The sequence below is a fragment of the Triturus cristatus genome, chromosome 12 (genome assembly GCF_964204655.1).
Source record: "Triturus cristatus chromosome 12, aTriCri1.1, whole genome shotgun sequence".
Taxonomy (NCBI): Eukaryota; Metazoa; Chordata; class Amphibia; order Caudata; family Salamandridae; genus Triturus; species Triturus cristatus.
This window is the reverse complement of record NC_140595.1, coordinates 19,672,204-19,695,293: the sequence shown is the minus strand read 5'-3', so window position 1 is coordinate 19,695,293 and position 23,090 is coordinate 19,672,204. Positions and strand designations below refer to the sequence as shown.

The 23,090-nt window shown below is 46.5% G+C and overlaps 1 protein-coding gene and 1 long non-coding RNA gene across 5 annotated transcripts in view; one reads left to right on the top strand and one right to left on the bottom strand.

Moving 5' to 3' along the window:
• JAK3 (Janus kinase 3) overlaps positions 1–19,776 on the top strand; it is a 280,492-nt gene extending 260,716 nt beyond the window's left edge. For 2 of the 3 annotated variants that reach the window (XM_085639762.1, XM_085639763.1), the window contains exon 24: positions 16,202–19,776. In XM_085639762.1, the coding sequence (XP_085495888.1) occupies positions 16,202–16,318 (117 nt within the window). In that variant the 3' untranslated portion in view covers positions 16,319–19,776. The remainder of the gene's footprint in view (positions 1–16,201) is intronic. The other variant, XR_014972378.1, reaches the window with a different exon arrangement.
• Positions 1–23,090, bottom strand: part of LOC146772231 (uncharacterized) — a 229,598-nt gene that overhangs the window by 191,679 nt on the left and 14,829 nt on the right. The gene's annotated exons all lie outside the window — the stretch shown is intronic.

The following is a 23,090-nucleotide window of genomic DNA, read 5'->3' as shown; positions in this document are numbered from 1 at the left end:
ATGATTAGGCGAGTACCCTATCGCCATCATATCTCTCCGCACATTAAGTTACTCCACTGGTTGCCCGTGGCCAGGAGAATTGAATTTAAGGCCCTGACATTTGCTTTCCGCTCCCTACATGGTAAATGTCCGAGCTATTTGAAACTATGCTTATGTAGCTATAAACACAATAGGCTCCTGAGATCTAATTCCTTAAACCTATTATGCGTTCCGCGGTTTAAGAAAGCGCGAATTGGAGGGAGATCCTTCATGGTTGCGGCTACTAAGCTATGGAATGCCTTGCCTAACTTTTCGCGGCAGATAGAATCTGAGCCATTTTTCAGGAAAGCACTGAAAACCTGGCTTTTTAGCCTAGAACCGAAGGACTAGGTTAGCATGAGTAGTTCTTGTTGCTCGCACTTCTGTCTTGCTTTAGCGCTGGGACACCTCTGCTTGAGGTAGCTGTTCGCGCTTTTTACAAATGCCGTGATTATTATTATTTTTATTATTATTAAAGAAGCACTTCTTTGGTGGCAATCTCCTCACAATCTCTCTCTGGGACAGTCATTCCTTTCTCCTCTTCCAGAATTTGTTCTAACAACAGACGCATCTTTGGAAGGCTGGGGAGTTCATCTGCAAGACCTGCAAATAAGTGGCAAACGGAGTCTCTCTCTCTTTCCAAAATGCATATCAATTTTCTGGAACTGCGGGCAATTTCTCTAGCCCTTCAATCATTCCTCCCAAGGATAAAAGCATCCTCAGTCCTCATACGCATGGACAACACTACCTGCATGCATTACCTCAACAAGCAGGGAGGAATGAGATCCCCAATTCTATCTTGGGAAGCTCAGAATATATGGGAATGGGCATTACGGCACCAGATAACCCTCAAAGTGGGGCATCTCCCAGGAATAAAGAACAACCTAGCAGACACATTGAGCAGGTTAACTGTATCGAACCACGAATGGGAACTGAACCAAACGATTCTCAACCGCATATTTAGAAAGTGGGGAACACCCAACCTGGATCTGTTTGCATCTCAGGAGAACCAGAAATGCCGGTTCTATGCCAGCAGGAATCCTCAGCCAGGGTCATGGGGGGAATGCGTTTTCGATAAGATGGTCAAGGATCTTTGCGTACGCTTTTCCCCCATATCCTCTAATTTCCAGAGTGTTGAAGAAAATGAAGAGGGAACCGTGCCAACTCATCCTCATTGCCCCACGTTGGCCTCGTCAGTACTGGTTCACAGAACTTCTCCTGCTATCGCAGTCCAGTCCTTTTCGCCTTCCTCCATCTCTCATATTGTTGACGATGAACAAGGGACAGATCCTGTGTCCTCATCCACCTTCGCTGCAATTGCATGCCTGGAACCTGACCACAATGAGTACAAAGATTTAGACATCCCTCAGGATTGTAAATTTATTTTGTCAAAGGCAAGAGCTGAATTGAAGTCAGAAACGTATAGACTGAAATGGGAACGTTTCTGCTCTTCATGCCATCGCAATAGTATTCACCCTTTTGACTCTACCCCAGAAAAAATCCTGCCTTACCTTTTATCCCTGGCAAGGTCAGGTCTTGCTTATGCTTCAGTAAGAGTACATCTTGCGGCTATCTCTCGATACCTTTGAACATCGGACACCTCTTCTCTTTGCTCTGCTCGCATCATCAAACAGTTTATGAAAGGCCTTTTCAGAACTTTTCCTCCTATCAGGCCTCCTCCGCCTGAATGGCGCCTGAATACAGTCTTGTCACAATGAATGAAGCCGCCTTTTGAGCCGATCCACAATTCACAGCTCATATATCTCTCATGGAAAGTAGCTTTGCTTCTCGTGCTCACATCAGCTAGAAGAGTGAGCGAAATCCAGGCCTTCACCATCAAGGAACCTTTCTTACATTTCACAGAGGATTTTGTAATGTTGCAAACAAATCCTAAGTTTATTCCAAAGGTGCCATCCCAGTTTCACCTCAATGAGCCAGTACTTCTACGCACCTTTTTTCCGCATCCTTCATCTCCAGCGGAGAAGTCTCTTCACTCTCTAGATGTAAAGAGGTGCCTCAAATTCTATTTGCAAAGAACTAAGCACCTACGCAGAACAGTTCAACTCCTAGTATCCTATGGACCTTATTAAGTTAGGATCTGCTGTTACAAAAAGGACTGTTGCACATTGGATTGCTTCTACTATCCAACTATGTCATGTGAAAGCGGGTAAACCCCTTAACACCCTTAACACCAAGGCGCATTCCACAAGAGCAGTATCTTCCTCTGCTGCTCTCTTTGCTGTTTGCAATTTGGAATGATACATATGGCCCTATATGTTTTTAATATACTTTCATTATAAATGTTCCTATTTCGCATGTTTATTATGGCCCACCATCCTCTACGGTATAAAAGGTGATATACAATGATATAAACATGCAAATATTGCCTGAAAGTGTTGTTTTTATAGCGGCGACGTTTAAATTGCGACTGCATGCTTTTTTTAAATTGCTTTTGTATTGTTTTAAATACTGGAATCACAGTTGGGTTTTTAATTCAGTGACTGCACTTTTCCTATAAGCGCGCTTGTGTTGTTCCTAAAAGCAGAATTATAGTTGGTGATCTGCCGCCGAACGCATTTTTGCACACAGCATAACTTTGCACACTGTATACCACTCACTGACTGTATTGTGGCTGCCGATTGTTCCTTCTGCTATCTTGACGCTCGACCCAAGCGGACCCGGCTAGGCGGGTCCGCATCGCACCTGGGCTTGACGCGTTAGTTAGGGTGGGCGGGGCCAATACATTCAAAAGTGGCGCTGAGACGACCGCGCAGCGGTAGTAGAGAGGGCTGCGTTGCAATATTAGTTCGCTCTCCCATCCTTGTTTGAAATATTGCCTGAAAGTGTTGTTTTTATAGCGGCGACGTTTAAATTGCGACTGCATGCTTTTTTTAAATTGCTTTTGTATTGTTTTAAATACTGGAATCATAGTTGGGTTTTTAATTCAGTGACTGCACTTTTCCTATAAGCGCGCTTGTGTTGTTCCTAAAAGCAGAATTATAGTTGGTGATCTGCCGCCGAACGCATTTTTGCACACAGCATAACTTTGCACACTGTATACCACTCACTGACTGTATTGTGGCTGCCGATTGTTCCTTCTGCTATCTTGACGCTCGACCCAAGCGGACCCGGCTAGGCGGGTCCGCATCGCACCTGGGCTTGACGCGTTAGTTAGGGTGGGCGGGGCCAATACATTCAAAAGTGGCGCTGAGACGACCGCGCAGCGGGCGCGCCGGTGGCACGCCAAAGGCAAGCCCGTCTGCGCCAGTCCGCGCCCGCTCAGCGCCCAGCGCCGAAACCCCTGCCCCCGCTCATATTCACCTTTACAGTAGAGGCGAGCTGTTGGCGCTGGATACTGTACCATGCAGGTCCCATGATAGGGACCCATGTGGGGAATCCTTAGAGCCTGGACCCTGCACTAGATGTGACTTCCAGAAGGAGGGGCAGCATATAGGGGTGGGAATGAAGTGTGCGAGGAACAGCCAGCACATAGCAGTGGCAGTGAGTAAGCACCCAGAGGACGAGCACATTACAACAAGAGCTAGAACATCGCAAACACTTAGCTGCATCCTGGTAAACGTACGCTCTCTGCATAAACACAGCTATCAAATCTACGACTTGATCGAACTTAGTGCGCCTGACATACTCTTTTTTACCGAAACCTGGACGGATAGTTCATCAGGTCCAGACTGGAACTCTGCCTTGCCTACAGGATATGTGGTTACCTCCCAGGATAGAATAGGCAAAAGAGGGGGAGGGATAGCTATTGCATATGCAACACATCTTAAAATTCGTACGGAGACACACCTAGATCTTCCCGCAGAAGCTTTCTTCTTCACTATCTATGTTGGCAACTCTTATAAGTGTCAAGGAGTATTAGTCTATCGTACACCTGGGCCCAAGACTAATTTTCCAGAAAAGCTCATGCAACTCTTAGAATCTCGGATAGACTACCATCCGTTTATGATTCTAGGTGACTTTAACTATCATCTAGAGCTTACGGATCAGCCAGATGTGGCCGTGCTAATTGAAAATCTAGCAGCATTAGATTTTAATCAGGTAGTTAAGAGCCCGACGCATAGTTTGGGCCATACCTTAGACGGTATCTTCACTAACAATATGAATCTGGAAATAGTGAATACTATGATTCTCCCCTGGTCTGACCATAGGGCTGTTTTATTCAACATTGCAACCGGAGCACCAGTGTGCGCCCAGGGCCCTAGGCCAGGTAAGCAGAAGATTAGACCATGGTCTCAGGTGACCACTGACAATCTCTGCTCTGCTCTGGAAGGTTTGCATCTTACTCATAGCTCAGACTCTTCGGAGGCTGCTTTGCTCTTCAAGGGTTGGCTGGCGGCGGCGGTGGACAAAGTAGCACCTGAGAAGCTGCTGGGTTCCAGAAGAACTCAACCATCTGCACCATGGTATAACAAGGAGCTTAAGGCACAGAAGAGCATTTGCAGAAGGGCAGAGCGCAGGTGGAGAAGGGACTATAGTGCGGAGGGCAAAGAGCAGTATAATTGCGCTCTCACAGCCTATAGGGCAGCAATAATTGCAGCTAAAAGCGCTTTTCTTGCCACTAAGATCAGGGAAGCCGGTAATTCAGCAAAGGAGCTTTTTAAGACCATAACGGTTCTTTCTAAGCCTCCTCAAGACAGCACATATCGGCCTGACCTAGCAACATGCCAAAAATTAGCTCTGTACTTTCAGGAGAAAGTTCAGATCATCCATAGTGACTTTATGAGCTCTTCTACCAATGTGGACTGTGGCGACCAGCAGCAGGTAGCTAATCTCAAGGACGACACGGGCTTTAGTAATTTCGCTCCCATTTCTGTGGAGGAAACGTGTAGGTTGATTACCATAACGAAATCAGGATCACCTCTCGACCCGTGCCCCCCAGCAGTATTTCATCGTGCGGCTGAGGTTATCGCTGGAGAGCTGTCCCCGCTGATTAATCAAGTAATCGCGTCTGGTAGTTATCCTTCAAGTTGGAAGAGGGCAATAATTAGACCATTGCTAAAAAAAACTACTTTGGATCCGCACATCTTGAAGAACTACCGTCCGATTGCTGCACTCCCTTTGGCGGCCAAGGTCATGGAGAGGGAGTTAAACCGGGCCTTAACAGAATATCTGGTTTCCCATGAGCTGCTCGACCCTTCTCAGCACGGTTTTCGCGCTCAGCATTCCACGGAGTCAGCACTCCTGGTGGCAGCGGAGAAAATTCGTAGCGTCGTGGATGGGGGAGGTAGGGCAGTGCTGGTGATGTTAGATCTGTCTGCGGCCTTCGACACTGTTAACCATACGGTGTTGAAGCGCAGACTTCAGAACATTGGTGTGCAGGGAACCGCTCTGTCGCTCCTCTCTTCTTTTCTCGAAGGTAGGGAACAGAGTCTGCTATGGGATGGCCTACAGTCTAGCACTTTCCAGCTACCCTGTGGGGTACCGCAGGGTTCTGCCTTATCACCAACACTTTTCAACATCTACGTAGCCCCCCTGGCCAAGCTCATCAGGAAATATGGTTTTACCATTATCTCCTATGCTGACGATTCCCAGCTCATAGTCTCGACCATGGATCATTCTGAACAGGTGGCTCTTAAATTCCATAGCTGCCTGTCTGAGATTATGAGCTGGATGCGGGAGAGTTTCCTGAAAATTAATACAGAGAAGACCGAGATCATTGAGTTTGGCCAGGGCAGCCCGGTGTGGAATGGATCTTGGTGGCCGGTGGAGGCGGGGGAATGTCCTAGTCCCGTCTATAAAGTCAGGAATCTGGGTATGCTCTTTGACAATCAACTCAATTTCTCAGCACATGTCAGCAATCTTGCTTCAGCATGTTCCTTTTTAATAAGGACGTTGCGGAAGACTCTTCCTCTCATCGAATTTGACCTTCGCAAGATGGTGGTGGTGGCACTTGTACTTTCGAGACTTGACTACTGCAACGCCTTGCTGCTAGGCATAGATAAGACCCAGATGAAGAGGTTGCAGACTCTGCAAAATGCTGCTGCCAGACTCCTGATTGCTGTACCCAGAGACCACTCTATCTCTGGCGGCATCAAAACATTACACTGGCTCCCGATCCAGCAGCGCATAGAATTTAAGGCAATATGTTTAGTGCACAAGGCTATATTTGGAGGAGGAGCCAAGGACTTCAGAAGCTTTTCGTTCCATATGTGCCCAGCCGGGTTTTAAGGTCTACCACACAAAGCCTCATCAAGATAAATCGGATACGTAAAGTCAGATGGGGTGGCAGAGCCTTCTCTTTCCGGGCTGCTAGTCTTTGGAACAGGCTTCCTCATTCTATGAAATCATTAGGCAATCATTTGGACTTCAGGAAACAGTTAAAAACATGGATTTTTGACGAGACTCGCGGATGAAGACATCCTTTCTCTCTCTCTCTCTGCCAGCGCCAAGACGCTCCGGCATACGTATGCGCTCTATAAATGACCATCTTATCTTATCTTATCTTATGCATGTTTGGAAACTGCTAGCTACTCTGATACAAGCATGTGAATCTATGAACGATCCAATACTGGAGAAGAAAATGAGTTACTTACCTGTAACTATGCTTCTCCAGTATTGGTATGCTTCATAGATTCACATGCGACCCACCCTCCTCCCCGGAAAGGCTTACTTTATTCTCTAAGGTTTATACTTGCACACTTGTGCGGAAAATCTGAGGAACGTAGCCTCTCTTGGGATTGTTCTAGAGGGTGCTGTCGCCTGATTGGCTGTTGATTGGTTTTGGTTCTTTTTACAAAAGAAGATGGATAGGCTATGGCACTGACTGTTCATTGCATGGTAGCCTATGGTAATTTGGTACTGCTTATGTATGTATATACCGTGGGACTCCCACTACGATGACGGGGATGATACAAGCATGTGAATCTATGAAAGATCCAATACTGGAGAAGCACTGGTTCCCCTCTCACTACACTGAGGGAAGCAGAGAGAATAGTTAATGCAGAGTGTTATGCTTGCCAGTGCTGTGAAGATAAACCAATCCAGAACAGGACAAGGAGTATTCTGGAAGAGCCTTGAAAAGAGTCTCCTTCGGGATTTACCCAAAGGAGACTCTTTTCAAGACTTTGGTCATTGTTGGTACCCTTCCCCTTCGTTGCTGGGTCCCTTCTCTTTATTTTTGAGGTAATCTGGAAGAGTGACAGGGTAATCAAAGGTAGGAAACTAAGCTTCATTCATTGGGTGTGAGTTTCACACCTTGGGCTCAGTCTCAGTCATTAGGTACAACAGATATTTCTTGTAGCACAGTCTTACTCATTGAGAGTGATTCTCACACCTTCAAGCATTGTACAAAAGTAATCCCTTCTTTCAGAGCCTCACTCATTTGGAGTAAGTCTCACACCAGGGAGCACAGTGTCCTTCTCACTGGGTGTGATGCTCCTCATTAGTGCACAGTCTCTACCCTAATCACATGACAGTCTCATGCTTTGATGGACCATCTTCCTCAATGGGTTCACATCGAATACCTTTAAGGAAAGTGATATTCAATGATATAAACATGCATGTTTAGGAAACTGCTAGCTACTCTGATACAAGCATGTGAATCTATGCGGGAAAATCTGAGGAACCTAGCCTCTCTTGGGATTGTTCTAGAGGGTGCTGTCGCCTGATTGGCTGTTGATTGGTTTTGGTTCTTTTTACAAAAGAAGGTGGATAGGCATGGTAGCCTATAGTAATTTGGTACTGCTTATGTATATATATATACCGTGGGACTCCCACTACGATGACGGGGATGATACAAGCATGTGAATCTATGAAAGATACCAATACTGGAGAACCGTAGTCACAGGTAAGTAACTCATTTTCTTCCTGTCTCCTCCCAGGAAGTTCCTGGCATCTCACTTCTGTCTGGGCCAGCTAGACCCCTGACCTACTTATATAACAATGTCCTTTCCTAGAGGACATGTGAACCCCCTCTTGTGTTTCCTTTTGCACTCACCTGCCCCTCCAGCTCTGTTCCCTGAGCTTTTCTCTGGCGGATGAGCTTCTGGTTCTGGCAAACTCTTCCTCCCAGAGGTAGGATTTAGGAGCAGAAGAAACATGCATGGCTGTACAAGGAAAATTAAGGTGTGTTTGGTATTTACATGCCTAGACAACCAGGCACCAGAACAGGGCATAAAACTCTATGTCTCCTTACTGTATCACACTCACCCTCGAGTTTTGAGAGCTCCGAGTCAGAGAAGGTGTGAAAAAGAATTCCATGAGCCTCATCTGCTCATTAGAAAGCTTTAAGAAACAGTGGAATTCAGGTCATTTCCTTTGCAGAAATCACGTGTAATGCCCTAAAAATTACACAAATCTACATGTTATCATGTCATATGCTGGCTCTGGCATTTTACACCATTTTTAAGAGCAAAATGCATCCACTTGTTTTTTGTTCTTCTATTAGTTTTTTTTGCAAGGAGATGTTTTGCACTAAAAAAATGCCCACACACAATTGTGTTTGACACAAACAACCACCTTCATTCAACTTGTTTCTCTTCTTCCTGTGCTCCTGAAGCACTATTTTATAACAATGAAGTCTCAATTACGTGGCATGGCGTAAGCGTGTAACCTCAAGCATGTACAGTGAAATTCATGAAATTATGCAAGATTATACCAGCGTAAATTAAATTTTGCCCATGCCTAGTGAAAGCCATCTGTTCTTAATTCCTGCCGTTCCTCCCAACCCCTTTCCTCCACCTTAAACCTTTCTAAAGCCACACATGTTTGACTGTAGGGCCTGATTATTAGTCCTTAGAGACCTCTCTTTCTAAGGCTCCTAAAAGCTCTACTTTCTCTCGCAGGGGATTTCCATGTATAGTCATCAGCGCGGAATAGTCCCGCCCACATGAGACAGATTATGCAGTCTATTTACCTAGGCTACAACTGGCCAGGTTCTTCATCTTGAAGAGAAAAAAGGGGCCAGAATAAGTACATTTCAGATAATTTTTGTGTCCACAGTATATATCTCACAAAACCTTTTTTGTGATAGAGGTGAAAGGAGCAGGACAGAGAAGCCTCATAGACTATAATATGTCTAAAAGAAGAACTGTGTGCCTTTAAGGAACCAGGCACCACCGGTATACCATCATGCATAGCAGGTGGTAGTTACTTCAGTTCTTTTTTCCGGCTCCTGCTGACAGGATCCTGGAACATTGAGCTCAACCAAAAGTGTTTTTTTTCTTCAAAAATCTTTATTGAATTTGATTAACTACTACTTCATTCAACGTCTTTTGTCTCTCCCTACTTTTTTCTGTCATTTTCTGACAGACATTAAAAGCATTTTGTCAAGGAAATGCTATCCCTTTTTGACAAGTGTCCAGCTTGTGGGAGAAAGAAGGCTGAGACAGACCCACATGAGGTCTGTATACTCTGTCTTCCATAAGATCATGTTCCTGAGTCTTGTCAACACTGCAGGAACTTTTCCAGACGTATCCTGAGAGACTGGGAGAATATTTGCCTTCATGGGACTTAGGAGCACAGAAGGCTGCAATTTCAATCTGAAGGTGGGACCTCAGGGCATGGGGAGGGTAGAACCTCTACCAGGTCTCTGTTAACAGCCTCTACAGAGTGTTCCAGGAAGGAAGGGGCTCAAAAATGATATTGGTCCCGGTCAACGTTGAGGACATAGACGTCGAGAAGACATACAGCGCAGACCTGTTCGCCATCAATTCCAGGTTCAACGTCAAGCAAACGCCCAAGAACGACGTCGAAGACTCCTCCCAGGTCACCGTCGAGGCATCGTCAGCGGAGATCGACGTCGAGGCATGGTGCCCAGAGATCGACGTCGAGGCAAACTTGGAGATCGACGTCGAGGCATACAAGATCGACGTCGAGACAGGCTCGAAGTTCGACGTCGAGGCGCTCTCCGACATCAAGACGATTTCGACATTCACCGTCACAAGCAGGTCGACGTCGAGGCATTCTTGGACGTCGAGAACTCTATCAATGTCGCCCAGGCTTGAGGAGACCAGGAAGAAAAGAAGGTGTATCTACTCCTCTCCTGATTCAGAGTATTCTTGAACTTACTCCCCATCTTCAGAGCATCAACCAGTGCCTCCTTTATCTCCTCCACCTCCTCCGCCGGCTCCTCCACTGCCTCCTCCACCACCTCCACCTCCTCCTCCTCCACCACCTCCACCTAAGTCTCTTCCACCACCAGCACCAGTAACACCTAGGAGATCAAGGTCAAGATCGCGCAATCATTCTAAGCGCCATCGTCACAATTCTTGACATACTTCAGCTTCCTCTCAAAGGTCTCATCACCATCATCATTCACGATCAAGGTCTTCTACATCTACTGGTCATTACTCTCCCACACTGACTGACTCTCTGCCTCCAAGGATTTCTCCGGTGGACGAAATCCCCACTTTTCAAGAGGTTCTACTGAGGGGAGCCACGAAATTAAATATTCCTTTGTCAGCCCCAACTCCAACGACATCTGTCATCTTTGAGACCCTACAACAGAGGTGTATAGCTCGACCCATGCTACCGCTAGTGCAAGGTCTCCTTGAACTGGCCATGGAGGTCTTTCTCACTCCAACCTCTGTCATGACAGCGCCTTCTACACTTCAGAAGAAGTATCGTCCTCTAGAGTAGGATCCAGCACCTGATTTCGTAATTGTAGTAGCGTGAAGGAGACAACATGCCACTGCTCTTTCATCAACGGTCCCTCCGGACAAAGAAAGTTGTAAGTTAGACTCTGTGGGTCGGAAGATGTGTGGAACAACAATAACTTCCATGAAAGCAGTTAGCGCTACTGCCTTACTATGCAGATATGACAGAGCTCTGTGAGAGTCCTTGAATCAGTTTCTTGACCATCTACCCAGAGACAAAACTGAAGATTTCATGGAAATCCTTAATGAAGGTCTGATGGTCTCAAATCAGGTGATAAGTGCGGCAGCATACTTTACGTTATGCTGCTCATGTATACTGCCATGCGATAGCCCTTAGGCGACAATCTTGGCTGCGTCTAACCTCTCTCAAACCAAAGGCACAGCAAAGGATTCTAAATCTGCTTTTTGCTGGTACTACTTTTTTTAAGCCTACGCCGATGAGGAAATGTTACGAATGAAGGCAGAGATGGAAACTCTCAAGGCAGTCAGCCTAGAAAGACCTAGGGAACAAAGAAAATAGTTTCGGCCTTACCAATGCTGTTTCACGTCTCATAGAGGCCAATCTTCCTCCTGGTATCAAAGCTGTCAACTGGGAGGTGCACAAAAACAACAACAAGGGCCTTACCAATCGAATCATCGAAGGAAACCTAGAGGAAGATCCTTCCAACAGCATCCTCAGGGGGGAGAGCTGCCTTCTGGGTCGAAGCTGTGAATCATTACTTTCCCCTTTTCTGTTCCCCACTCTGTTTGGGGAAAGCATAAGTCACTACCTGGTAGAGTGGCAAAACATAACAAAAGACTCCTGGGTGCTGAATATTGTTTGCAATGGATATTGCCTACGGTTCATCACTCCTCCGCCTTCCATTCCTCCGAAGCCAACCAACTACCATCTTCCTCTATTACAAACAGAGGTCAAAATCCTTTTACAGAAGTTTGCGTTGGAGCTTGTTCCTCCTCAACAGCAAGGAACAGGCATTTATTCCAGATACTTCCTTGTCAAAAAGAAAGACAGAAACTAATTCAGGCCCATTTTAGATCTCAAGACAGCAAACAAGTGGATTCGGCGAGAAATGTTCAGGAATGCTGGCACTACACCAAATTTATCCTCAACTATGTCAAGGGGATTGGCTCTGCTCAATCGACCTACAAAACGCGTACTTTCACATTCCAATTGCAAGAAAGCATTGCAAATTCTTGAGGTTTGTGGTGGGACAGGACCATTACCAGTACAGAGTTCTCCCATTTGGTCTGAATTGAGCACCCAGAACATTCTCTAAATGCAGGTCAGTGTTTGCTGCCCATCTATGGAGACACAGAGTATTCGTCTATCCATATCTAGATGATTGGCTCATCAAAGTGTCCTCAGCTCAAGATGCACAGCTTCATTACAACTGCACTCGAGAGCTCTTTCAGAGGCTGGGACTTCAAATCAATCACAAGTCCGTCTCTACCTCAGTTCAGACCTTACAATATCTAGGAGCCTCCATCGACACGTTAAAGGCAAAAGTGATTCCTTCAGAGGAGAGACGCTTATTGATCCTTCAGAAATGTCAGGGTCTGATGAAAGCTTCCCATCCAACAATAAGGACAGTTTTCTCTCTACTCGGCTCGATGGCTTCATGCATTTTCCTCACACCAAATACCTGTCTACACATGAGGCCTCTACAGGAATGTATTGAAGATCAGTGGGACTAACGGACAGGAAACTGGGAGGACAAGATTCAATTATCCCTCCAGGCGAAGTTGTCCCTCAAATGGTGTTGCTCCCCATCCAATCTCCTCCAGGGCACTTCGTTCCATCAGGAGATTCCACCTCAAACTGTAGTCACCGCCGCGTCATTTCTGGGCTGGGGAGCCCATATGGACCATTCCCAAATCTAGGGGAAATGGTCAAAGAAGGAAGCCTCGTACCACAACAACCTCCTGGAACTACGTGCAAGTCCATCTGGCTTTGAAAGCTTTCTGCCCGTCGTTCAACTCCCCCTCCCTGCTTTTTCAGATGGACAACACCACAACGATGTACTACCTCAACAAGCAGGTGGGGGACATGGTCCAGACTCTTGTCTCACGAGTCCCAGACAATCTGGAACTGGCTTCTTGCCAGAAACCTGACAATCACAGCAGTACACCTACCAGGTGTCCAAAATGTTCAGTTGGACTCGCTCAGCAGACTCCTGCAAGAAAACCACAAGTGGGTCTTGCACAACGACGTGGTACAAGACATATTTCAGCGATGGGGTACTCCCAGCATCGATTTGTTCTCCATTGTAGAAAACAGCAAATGCCAAAGCGGTTCTACCAGACAGGGACTCTGGGGAATGCCCTATGGATCGAATGGTCCGGCAAATATCTCTATGCTTTTCCACCGATCCCCCCGATTCCGAAAGTCCTCATCAAGTTCGCTCAGTCCTCAGCAAAGATGATCCTCATAGCTCCGGAGTGCCCACGCCAAGGGTGGTTCATGGACTTCCTTCACCGGTCTATCCGTCCACATCTGAAGCTGCCATGCAGACCAGATCTGCTGATGAAATTCGGAGGCCAGATACTGCACCCCAATCTCTCTTCCTCTTTGAATTTGGCAGCATGGCTCCGGAACTGATACAATATGGACACCAGAATCTACCTCAGGACTGTATGGAAATTCTCAAAGAAGCTAAGGGGCCTTCAACACGTTCACCATATGCTTTTAAGTGGAGAAGATTCTGCATGAGGTTTTCATCCAATGAACATAGACCCTACCACTTGCCACGAAAATGTCATTCTTCCATAGTCACTTAATTTATAAAATCCTGCTTACAAATTTCCTCCATTAAAGTTCACCTGGCAGCCTTGACTGCGAAATTGCCCACACAAACCTCCTTTTTTAGAATCTCTGTAATTAAGGATTTCTTAAAAGGTTTAAAACAGGTATTACCTCCCATCAGAAGCCCTTCTCCTCCGTGGGAGCTTAATATAGTACTTTCAAGCCTTATGCAGGAACCTTTCGAACCCATACACAAGGTATCCCTCCAACATTTGTCTTGGAAATCGGCTTTCCTTGTGGCTATCACTTCAGCCCGCAGAGTTAGTGAAATCCAGGCTCTCTGTTCTCATGAACCTTACACTGTCTTCCATTCGAACAAGGTAGTTATGAGAACTCACCCTAAGTTCCTTCCCAAAGTGATATCTGACTTTCATGTCAATCAAATAGTATATCTTCCAACATTCTTCCAGAACACCTCTACGCCAGCGGAAAGATCCCTTCATTCCCTGGACATAAAGAGAGTTCTTAAGTTTTATCTAGATAAACCTAGAAGCATTCGCCAGTCACAACAGTTGTTTGTCAACTATGGTCCAGTCCGTACAGAACTAGCTCCTTTTAAACAATCCATTTCGAGATGGATAGTATCTTGCATTCTGTTATGTTATCAGAAAGCTAATAAAAAGTCTCTCAGCCAAACCTAAGGCTGATTCCACTAGAGGGAAGGCAGCCACTACGGCTTTACTGCGCAATGTTCCCATTCCAGAGATCTGTAAGGCTGCTCCCTGGAAATCAGTACGCACATTCACAAAGCATTACTGCCCAGGTTCTGACGCTGGAGCAGACGCTCTAATAGGGCAGGCTTCTCTCAGAAATCTCTTTTCTTAGGTTCTTTACATTATCCTCTGTCTGGTTCGCTGCGTTATTCAGGGAAGGGCTTGCTACTCTATTCAGCACTTATGACTATACATGGAAATCCCCTGTGAGAGAAGGAATGGTTTCCTACTTACAACTCCTTTTCTCTCGCAGGCGCATTTCCATGATAGTCATAAGCGACCCTCCCTCATCCCCAGCGGATTAGACAGAGGAAGTGCTTTATTACATATCAATTATCAGAAGCCTCCAAAAAGGACTGAAGTAACTGCCACCTGCTATGCATGATGGGATACTGGTGGTGCCTGGTTCCTTAAAGGCACATTGTTCTTTTTTAGACATATAATGGCAGCCTATGAGGCTACTCTGCCCTGCTCCTTTCATCTCTATGATAAAAAGGGTATGTGAGAGATATTTATACTGATGGACACTAACATTATCTGTAATTTACTTATTCTGGACCCTTTTTTCTCTTCAAGATGAAGAACCTGGCCAGTGTAGCCTCGGTAAATAGACTGCATAATCTGTCTCTTTTTCTTAAGTGTCTTTGCAGGCCTTCCTGAAGAAATATATATACACACACACACACACACACACACACCTCTGCTCAGGGGTCTCCACACATGGGACTGTTCAGCGCTTATGACTATCACGGAAATACCCCTGCGAGAGAAAAGAAGGTACAGATAAGAAACCATTCCTTACAGGACATGGTCAGTTCTGCATCTAATCTGTTTGCTAAGGACCAGATTTAAAATGCTTCCTTCAAGGAGTGGGAGCGCCTTGGGGCCCAATACAGTCAGATGGAGGAAGGAATTCATTGACTGGGCAGAGTGTGACTGAATAGTTAGGATGCAAATAGCGAAGAGGGCGGGAAGTGAGAGGGCACTAGAAGCGGCAAAGGCATGGGAAACACTATTGGTGCTCCTGAAGATCCCGAGCAGTGACCGCGACGAGGATTCCATGATTGCAGCTCCTGAAGTTGAGGACTAGGTAGATTGCCCCTGAGCTCGTCATGACATGGAGACCCTAGAAACAGCAAGCAGCAGGATTCTGCAACCGCTGTGACTTAACCCTTGCATTACTATCCTTGATATATCAATAAAATCACAGCACAACAGACCGTCACTGCAGTCCATATGGAGAGTTGAGAGTGCCATGTCTGGAGGGAGGGTTGGGTGGGGGTAGTTCTGGGGGTTTAGTATAGAGTTAAGATTTGAAATAAGACTGGAACGAGTGCTGTACGATTGCAACACAATGTGGGATTTGTTCTTTTTACTTTCTATTCTTGTGTTGGGTGGCGGGAGGGAGGGTTAATACCATGCACAGGTTTCTTAATACAACTGTGTCTTCCACGATTGTATCATTGTTCCCCCTTTTGAATGTATCTTGATACGAAACTTTACACAGTGTGTGTTTGCACAGGCCTGCAAACCTCAATAAACGGTGTTAAAAAAAACAAAAAAAAAAAGGAGCAGGAGCGCCTCTCTTCCAGAAATCCCAGAGGAACTCAGCACGAAATGGAGCTTAAATTTCAGTCAGTCTTGAAAAAAGTCTTTGTGAATTTTGGTTCTTGGTTTATGATGTTAGAGACCGCTTAAAGTGCCAGTCCACTGCTGATGGTAGTGGAGATGGGTATGTTTTTCAGGCTACCTTCTAAGGTTTAGGCCACTACTTAGAAGGCTTTTGTGTCTGGCAGATCAAAGCTTTTTCTGCATTTTCCTAAGTCACTTTTTAAGTAGCTATTCAAATGTTAGGAGTTAAAAGTCTGCCTTGCAAAGGCAATTTCCTATTTATCCAATGATGACAATATTAAAAAAAAATAGAATGTAGCCTTCCTTTTATATGATAGGTTGCTTAGCAATTGTTGAAAATAAGTTCTTAAATGTGATGGCCCATTGAGGGCCTAGAAGGTGATATATGAAACTCATGTTCCCTTTGTTTCACCCTGTAGGTTTCCAGCCTGATGCAGAGGTGCTGGGACTCCAAACCAAAGGAAAGACCGACCTTCAGTGGTCTTGGGTTTAGTGTGGATACCTTGAAACGCAGCCACAGCAACATGGGGGGCTAGAGCTGTGAGCCCCCACCTTTGATGTTGTCTGACCTTAGTATGTATTCAGCCACGGGAAGTAAGATGAAGAGGAGAGACACCGGAGCTTCTTTACAGTGCCACGCATTACTGAAGCTGCTGAGCGGTGCAGCTGCAGACTATCTTCACATTCACCTCAAGCAGGAGACACAGGTGGAGCTACAAACTATCTTCACATTCACCTCAAGCGGGAGACACAGGTGCAGCTACAAACTATCTTCACATTCACCTCAAGTTGGAGAAACAGGTGCAGCTGCAGGCTATCTTCACATTCACCTCAAGCGGGAGACACAGGTGGAGCTATAAACTATCTCCACATTCACCTCACGCGGGAGACACAGGCAGGGCCAGACTGGCCGTAGCGGGCACCGGGCAAACCTCCGGTGGGCCGCACAGGTGGGGGCCGGTTTTGGGCCCCTATGGGCTGTTTTTGTTACAGGGCCGTTTTTGCAGCATAGCTGCAAAATCGGCCCTGTAACAAAATCGGCCGAAAACCGACCCTGGCAAAGAGCTCGGCGACACCCCCAAGCCCCCAGAGGGGGGGGGGGCCGAGCACTTTGCCAGGGCCGGTTTTGGTTCCCAGTCTGGCCCTGGACACAGGTGCAGCTACAAACTATCTTCACATTCACCTCAAGCGGGAGACTAAGGTGCAGCTCAAAACGTTCTCCACATGCACCTCAAGCGGGAGACACAGGTGCAGCTACAAACTATCTTCAGATTCACCTCAAGCAGGAGACACAGGTGCAGATATAAACTAGCTCCACTTTCACCTCAAGCAGGAGAAACAGGTGCAGCTACAAATTATCTTCACATTCACCTCAAGCGGGAGACACATAGTGCAGCTACATACTATCTCCACATTTGCCTCAAGCACGAGACTCAGGTGCAGCTACAAACTATCTTCACATTCACCTCAAGTGGGAGACAAATGTGCAGCTACAAACTATCTCCACATTCGCCTCAAGCGGGAGACACAGGTGCAGCTATAAACTATCTTCACATTCGCCTCAAGTGGGAGACACAGATGCAGCTACAAACTATCCCCACAATCACCTCAAGCGTGAGAAACACTTGTGCAGCTGCAGAGTATCTTCACATTCACCCCAAGTGGGAGACACAGGTGCAGCCGCAGAGTATCTTCACATTCATCTCAAGCGGGAGTCACAGGTGCACCTGCAAAGTATCTTCACATTTACTTCAAGGAGAAGACACTGGTGCAGCTGCAGAGTATCTTCACCTTCACCTCAAGAAGGAGAAACATGTGCAGCTGTAGACTGTCTTCACAGTCACCTCAAGGAGAAGATATCAATGCAGCTGTAGACTCTCCCTCGCAAACATTTAATCAGGGAAGCACATGTGCAGCTGCAGAGTAGCTTCACATTCATGTCAAGAGGGAGACACAGGTGCAGCTGCAGAGTATCTTCACATTCACCTCAAGCGGGAGACACAGGTGTAGAGTATCTTCAAATTCACCTCAAGTGGGAGACACAGGTGCAGCTGCAGAGTAGCTTCACATTCATGTCAAGAGGGAGACACAGGTGCAGCTGCAGCTGCAGAGTATCTTCACATTCACCTCAAGCGGGAGACACATGTGCAGCTGCGAACTGTCTTCACATTCACCTCAAGTGGGAGACACAGGTGCAGCTGCAGAGTATCTTCACATTCATGTCAAGAGGGAGACACAGGTGCAGCTGCAGAGTATCTTCACATTCACTTCAAGCGGGAGACACAGGTGCAGCTGCAGAGTAGCTTCAAACTCATGTCAAGAGGGAGACACAGGTGCAGCTGCAGAGTATCTTCACATTCACCTCAAGCGGGAGACACAGGTGCAGAGTATCTTCAAATTCACCTCAAGCGGGAGACACAGGTGCAGCTGCAGAGTATCTTCACATTCATGTCAAGAGGGAGACACAGGTGCAGCTGCAGAGTATCTTCACATTCACTTCAAGCGGGAGACGCAGGTGCAGAGTATCTTCAAATTCACCTCAAGCGGGAGACACAGGTGCAGCTGCAGAGTAGCTTCAAATTCATGTCAAGAGGGAGACACAGGTGCAGCTGCAGAGTATCTTCACATTCACCTCAAGCGGGAGACACAGGTGCAGAGTATCTTCAAATTCACCTCAAGCGGGAGACACAGGTGCAGCTGCAGAGTATCTTCACATTCACCTCAGGAGGGAGACACAGGTGCAGCTGCAGAGTATCTTCACATTCACCTCAAGAGGGAGACACAGGTGCAGCTGCAGAGTATCTTCACATTCACGTCGAGGGAGACACAGGTGCAGCTGCAGAGTATCTTCACATTCACCTCAAGAAGGAGACACGTGTGCAGCTGCGGACTGTCTTCACATTCACCTCAAGTGGGAGACACAGGTGCAGCTGCAGAGTATCTTCACATTCATGTCAAGAGGGAGACACAGGTGCAGCTGCAGAGTATCTTAACATTCGCCTCAAGAAGGAGACACGTCTGCAGCTGTGGACTGTCTTCACATTCACCTCAAGTGGGAGACACAGGTGCAGCTGCAGAGTATCTTCACATTCATGTCAAGAAGGAGACACAGGTGCAGCTGCAGAGTATCTTCACATTCACCTCAAGAGGGAGACACAGGTGCAGCTGTAGAGTATCTTCACATTCACCGCAAGAGGGAGACACAGGCGCAGCTGCAGAGTATCTTCACATTCACCTCAAGAGGGAGACACAGGCGCAGCTGTACACTGTCTTCACATTCACCTCAAGAAGGAGACACATGTGCCGCTGTACACTGTCTTCATATTCACCTCAAGGTGAGGATATCGATACAGCTGTAGACTCTCCCTCACATACATTTCATGCCGGAAGCACAGGTGCAGCTGCAGAATATTTCACCTCAAGGAGAAGACACAGGTGCAGCTGCAGAGTATCTTCACATTCACCTCAAGCGGGAGACACAGGTGCAGCTGCACAGTTGCGTGGCAAGGTCAGGTGGTACCCAGTGCGGAAAATTTCTTGTCACCCCCGGCTTGACAAAATGGCAAAAATGTGTTCAAACAAATATTTTTGCCATTTTGTCACCCCCTCAGTGATGACACCTGGGGCAGACTGCACCCACCGCACCCCCTTCCTACGCCACTGCAGCTGCAGAGTAGCTTCACATTCACCTTGAGAAGACACAGGTGCAGCTGCAGACTATCTTCACATTCACCTCAAGAGGGAGACACATGTGCAGCTGCGGACTGCCTTCACATTCACCTCAAGCGAGAGACACAGGTGCAGCTGCAGACTATCTTCACATTCACCTCAAGGAGGAGATATAGATGCAGCTGTTAACTCTTCCTTACATACATTTCACGGGGGAAACACTGGTGCAGCTGCGGACTGTCTTCACATTCTCCTCAAGGAGGAGACACAGATGGAGCTATAGATCTGTCTCCTCGCATACTTTTCATGCAAGAGACACAGGCAGCCTCACACTGTCTTCACATTCACCTCAAGCAGGAGACACAGGTGCAGTCGTTGGCTGTCTCCTCACATGTATTTCAGGCAGAAGACACATGTGCTACTGTAGACTGTCTCCTCACATACATTTCATGCAGGAGGCTCAGGTGCAGCTCTAGAGGGTCTCGTTATATATATTTCATGCAGGAGACACAAGTACAGTTGTAGACTGTCTCCTCACATACATTTCATTCAGGAGACACAGGCAGCTGGAGACTGTCTCCTCATATACATTTCATTCAGGAGACACAGGCAGCTGGAGACTGTCTCCTTACATACATTTCATGCAGGAGACACAAGTACAGTTGTAGACTGTCTCCTCACATACATTTCATGCAGGAGACACCAGTACAGATGTAGACTGTCTCCTCACATACATTTCATGCATAAGAGACACAAGAGCAGCTACAGGCTGCCCTAACACACACACATTCCATAGAAATAGCAGAACGAGCGTTACATACTGTAACCTTGCTCACTCACTTTTGTTAGCACACACACACAGACACACACACATACACTCTCCCCCCTCTTCATCCTCCGTGTAGGTAACACAAGGGCAGCTGGACACAGGCTTCCCAAACACACTCATTTCACACAGGAAGTACAGGGGAAGTTACAAACTGCTACCCTCACACACTCAGGGACTCACACACATATTCACCTCCTCAGTAGGGCTGGGAGGAACTCGCAGAGTTGCACTCCACTAAATTCCACAGAGTTGCATGAAAACTCTGCAAGATTTTGAGGAGTTCCAAGAACAGGCGGCAATTGGCACGTCGTGTTGCGTTAGCTGATGTTTAGCACTGGGAGCTTGTTCCGCACTGAAAAATCAACAAGAACAGCACCACATGGCGCACCAGAGGTTGCTGGTTCTCAAGTTTCTTTTGCTGCTGCTCAAGTAAATTTTCGACTCTTGCAGCAGCTTTCTCACCGTAAACGGTTGGGACCGACAACGTTAAACAAATTTTGCCAGGTGCCCTCCTAGCACCCGAAAAAGGCATTAGGGGATGCCAATTCTCACTCGCTAACTTACCGCTGACAAGTTGTAAGCAAGAAAATAATCTGCCATGCAGCAGTTGGCGGAAACTGGCTGGAACTCTAATGGCCAAAACTCCACCAACTTTGCCGGCGGAGCAGAATTTATCACCTACACTCCGCCCTCACTCACACATCCCATAAAGAAAGCCTCTTTCACATAGACTTGAGAAACTGCAAACTGTGATCTTAAATACACACACAGACACCTGGAAACATGCACAGATGAACCCACACAGCTGGATACATTCACAGATGAACAATCAGAAACACAGCTGGATACATGCACACATGAACACACACACCAGGATACACGCACACATGAACACACAAAACCACACCAGCTTGATACATGCCCAGATGAACACAAAGAGCTGAATACATGCACAGATGAACACCACACAGACACCTGGATACATGCACAGATGAACACCACACACCAGGATACATGCACAGATGAACACACAGAAACACACCAGCTTGATACATGCACAGATGAACACCACACAGACACCTGAATACATGCTCAGATGAACACCACACACCAGGATACATGCACAGATGAACACACAAAAACACACCAGCTTGATACATGCACAGATTAACTCAAAGAGCTGAATACATGCACAGATGAACCCCACACACACCTGGATACATGCTCAGATGAACACCACACACCAGGATACATGCACAAATGAACACACACAGCTGCATACATGCACAGATGAACACACAGAAACACACCTGGATTCATGCACAGATGAACACACACACCAGGATACATGCACAGATGAACACACACAGCTGGATACATGCACTGATGAACACAGAAACACACCTGAATACACACACATATGAACACACACACCAGGATACATCCACAGATGAACACACAAAAACATGCCAGCTTGATACATGCACAGATGAACACAAAGAGCTGAATACATGCACAGATGAACACACACACAAGCGCATAGATGCACACAAAGAGCTGAATGTGTGCACAGATGAACACCACACACCTGGATACATGCACAGATGAACACCACACACCTGGATATTTGCACAGATGAACAAACACACCTGGATACATGCACTGATGAACACACACACTTGGATACATGCACAGATAAATACACATACCAGGATACATGCATAAATGAACACACAGACCAAGATAACACACACACACCAGGACACATGCACAGATGAACACACACCCATCAGTAAAGACTGACTCGGGTTCAAGGAAAAGTGAAAACACATCCAGAAGCACCAATACGTACGCATACACCGACACACACTGGTGTGTATAGGGAGACGAAAAGGTGCACACTTTTGTCTGAGGTTTCAGCTAGAAGCAGTGCTCAATCAGCCCAAGGCCCTCATTGTTGTTCATTTATTTCATTTTTATACCTTTTCTTGATACAGTTTTCGATAGCACGGCCAAAGGGCCTTAAAGCGCTTCATTAAAAAACACAAAAACATAAAAACACAAATATTGAACAGAATCAAATAAGGAAGTAAAACATAAGTGAATACTAGGAGCCAGACACAGGACCAGAACAGGCTTAAAGAGAGGTAACAAATCAGGGTCAATAAAGAAGAAGTCATCCACAGTCCATGCAAGGAGGACTGAAAGCAGCGGGCCGGTTCTGGGGGGGGACGGGGAGGGGGGGGGGGGCAGGCCCACCCAAGCATGACCTGTAGCCCTCCCAGTCCACAGAAGAGACCATGAGGACTGCCAAGCATTGCTATGTGTTTTCACTTTGTTTACATTAATCATCAGTCTGGGGTAGCGTTGTCACCTTCCAAAAGGAAATACGAGGGGCGTAACACAGCCCCCCCCAGCATCCCCCGCAGTGCAGGGGGGCGAGCTGCAGGGGGCCCCCTCAGCACTGTACTCACACTGGAGAGCTCCGGATTAAATCCAGAGTGGGGCCCCTCTGTGTACCTTGCAGGGGGGCCCCTTCAATTTTCGTTAAGCCACTGGAAATACCCACTATTTGTTGTAGTCTTAAGAGGGCGCACAGGCATGGAAATGATACTGAAGAGAACTATGAATAAAATTGTATGTATACATTTTTACCATGACTTTTCCTTCTGTTTTTACTATATTTAATAAGTCTGGAATCTTTGCAGCTCTAAAATGCATTTAAAAGTGTTTTCCAGTTATATTAGCTGTTTGAATTAGGTACAGAAAAGGGCTAAAAATTCATGTTTTAGGTGGTTTTGCTAATTTTT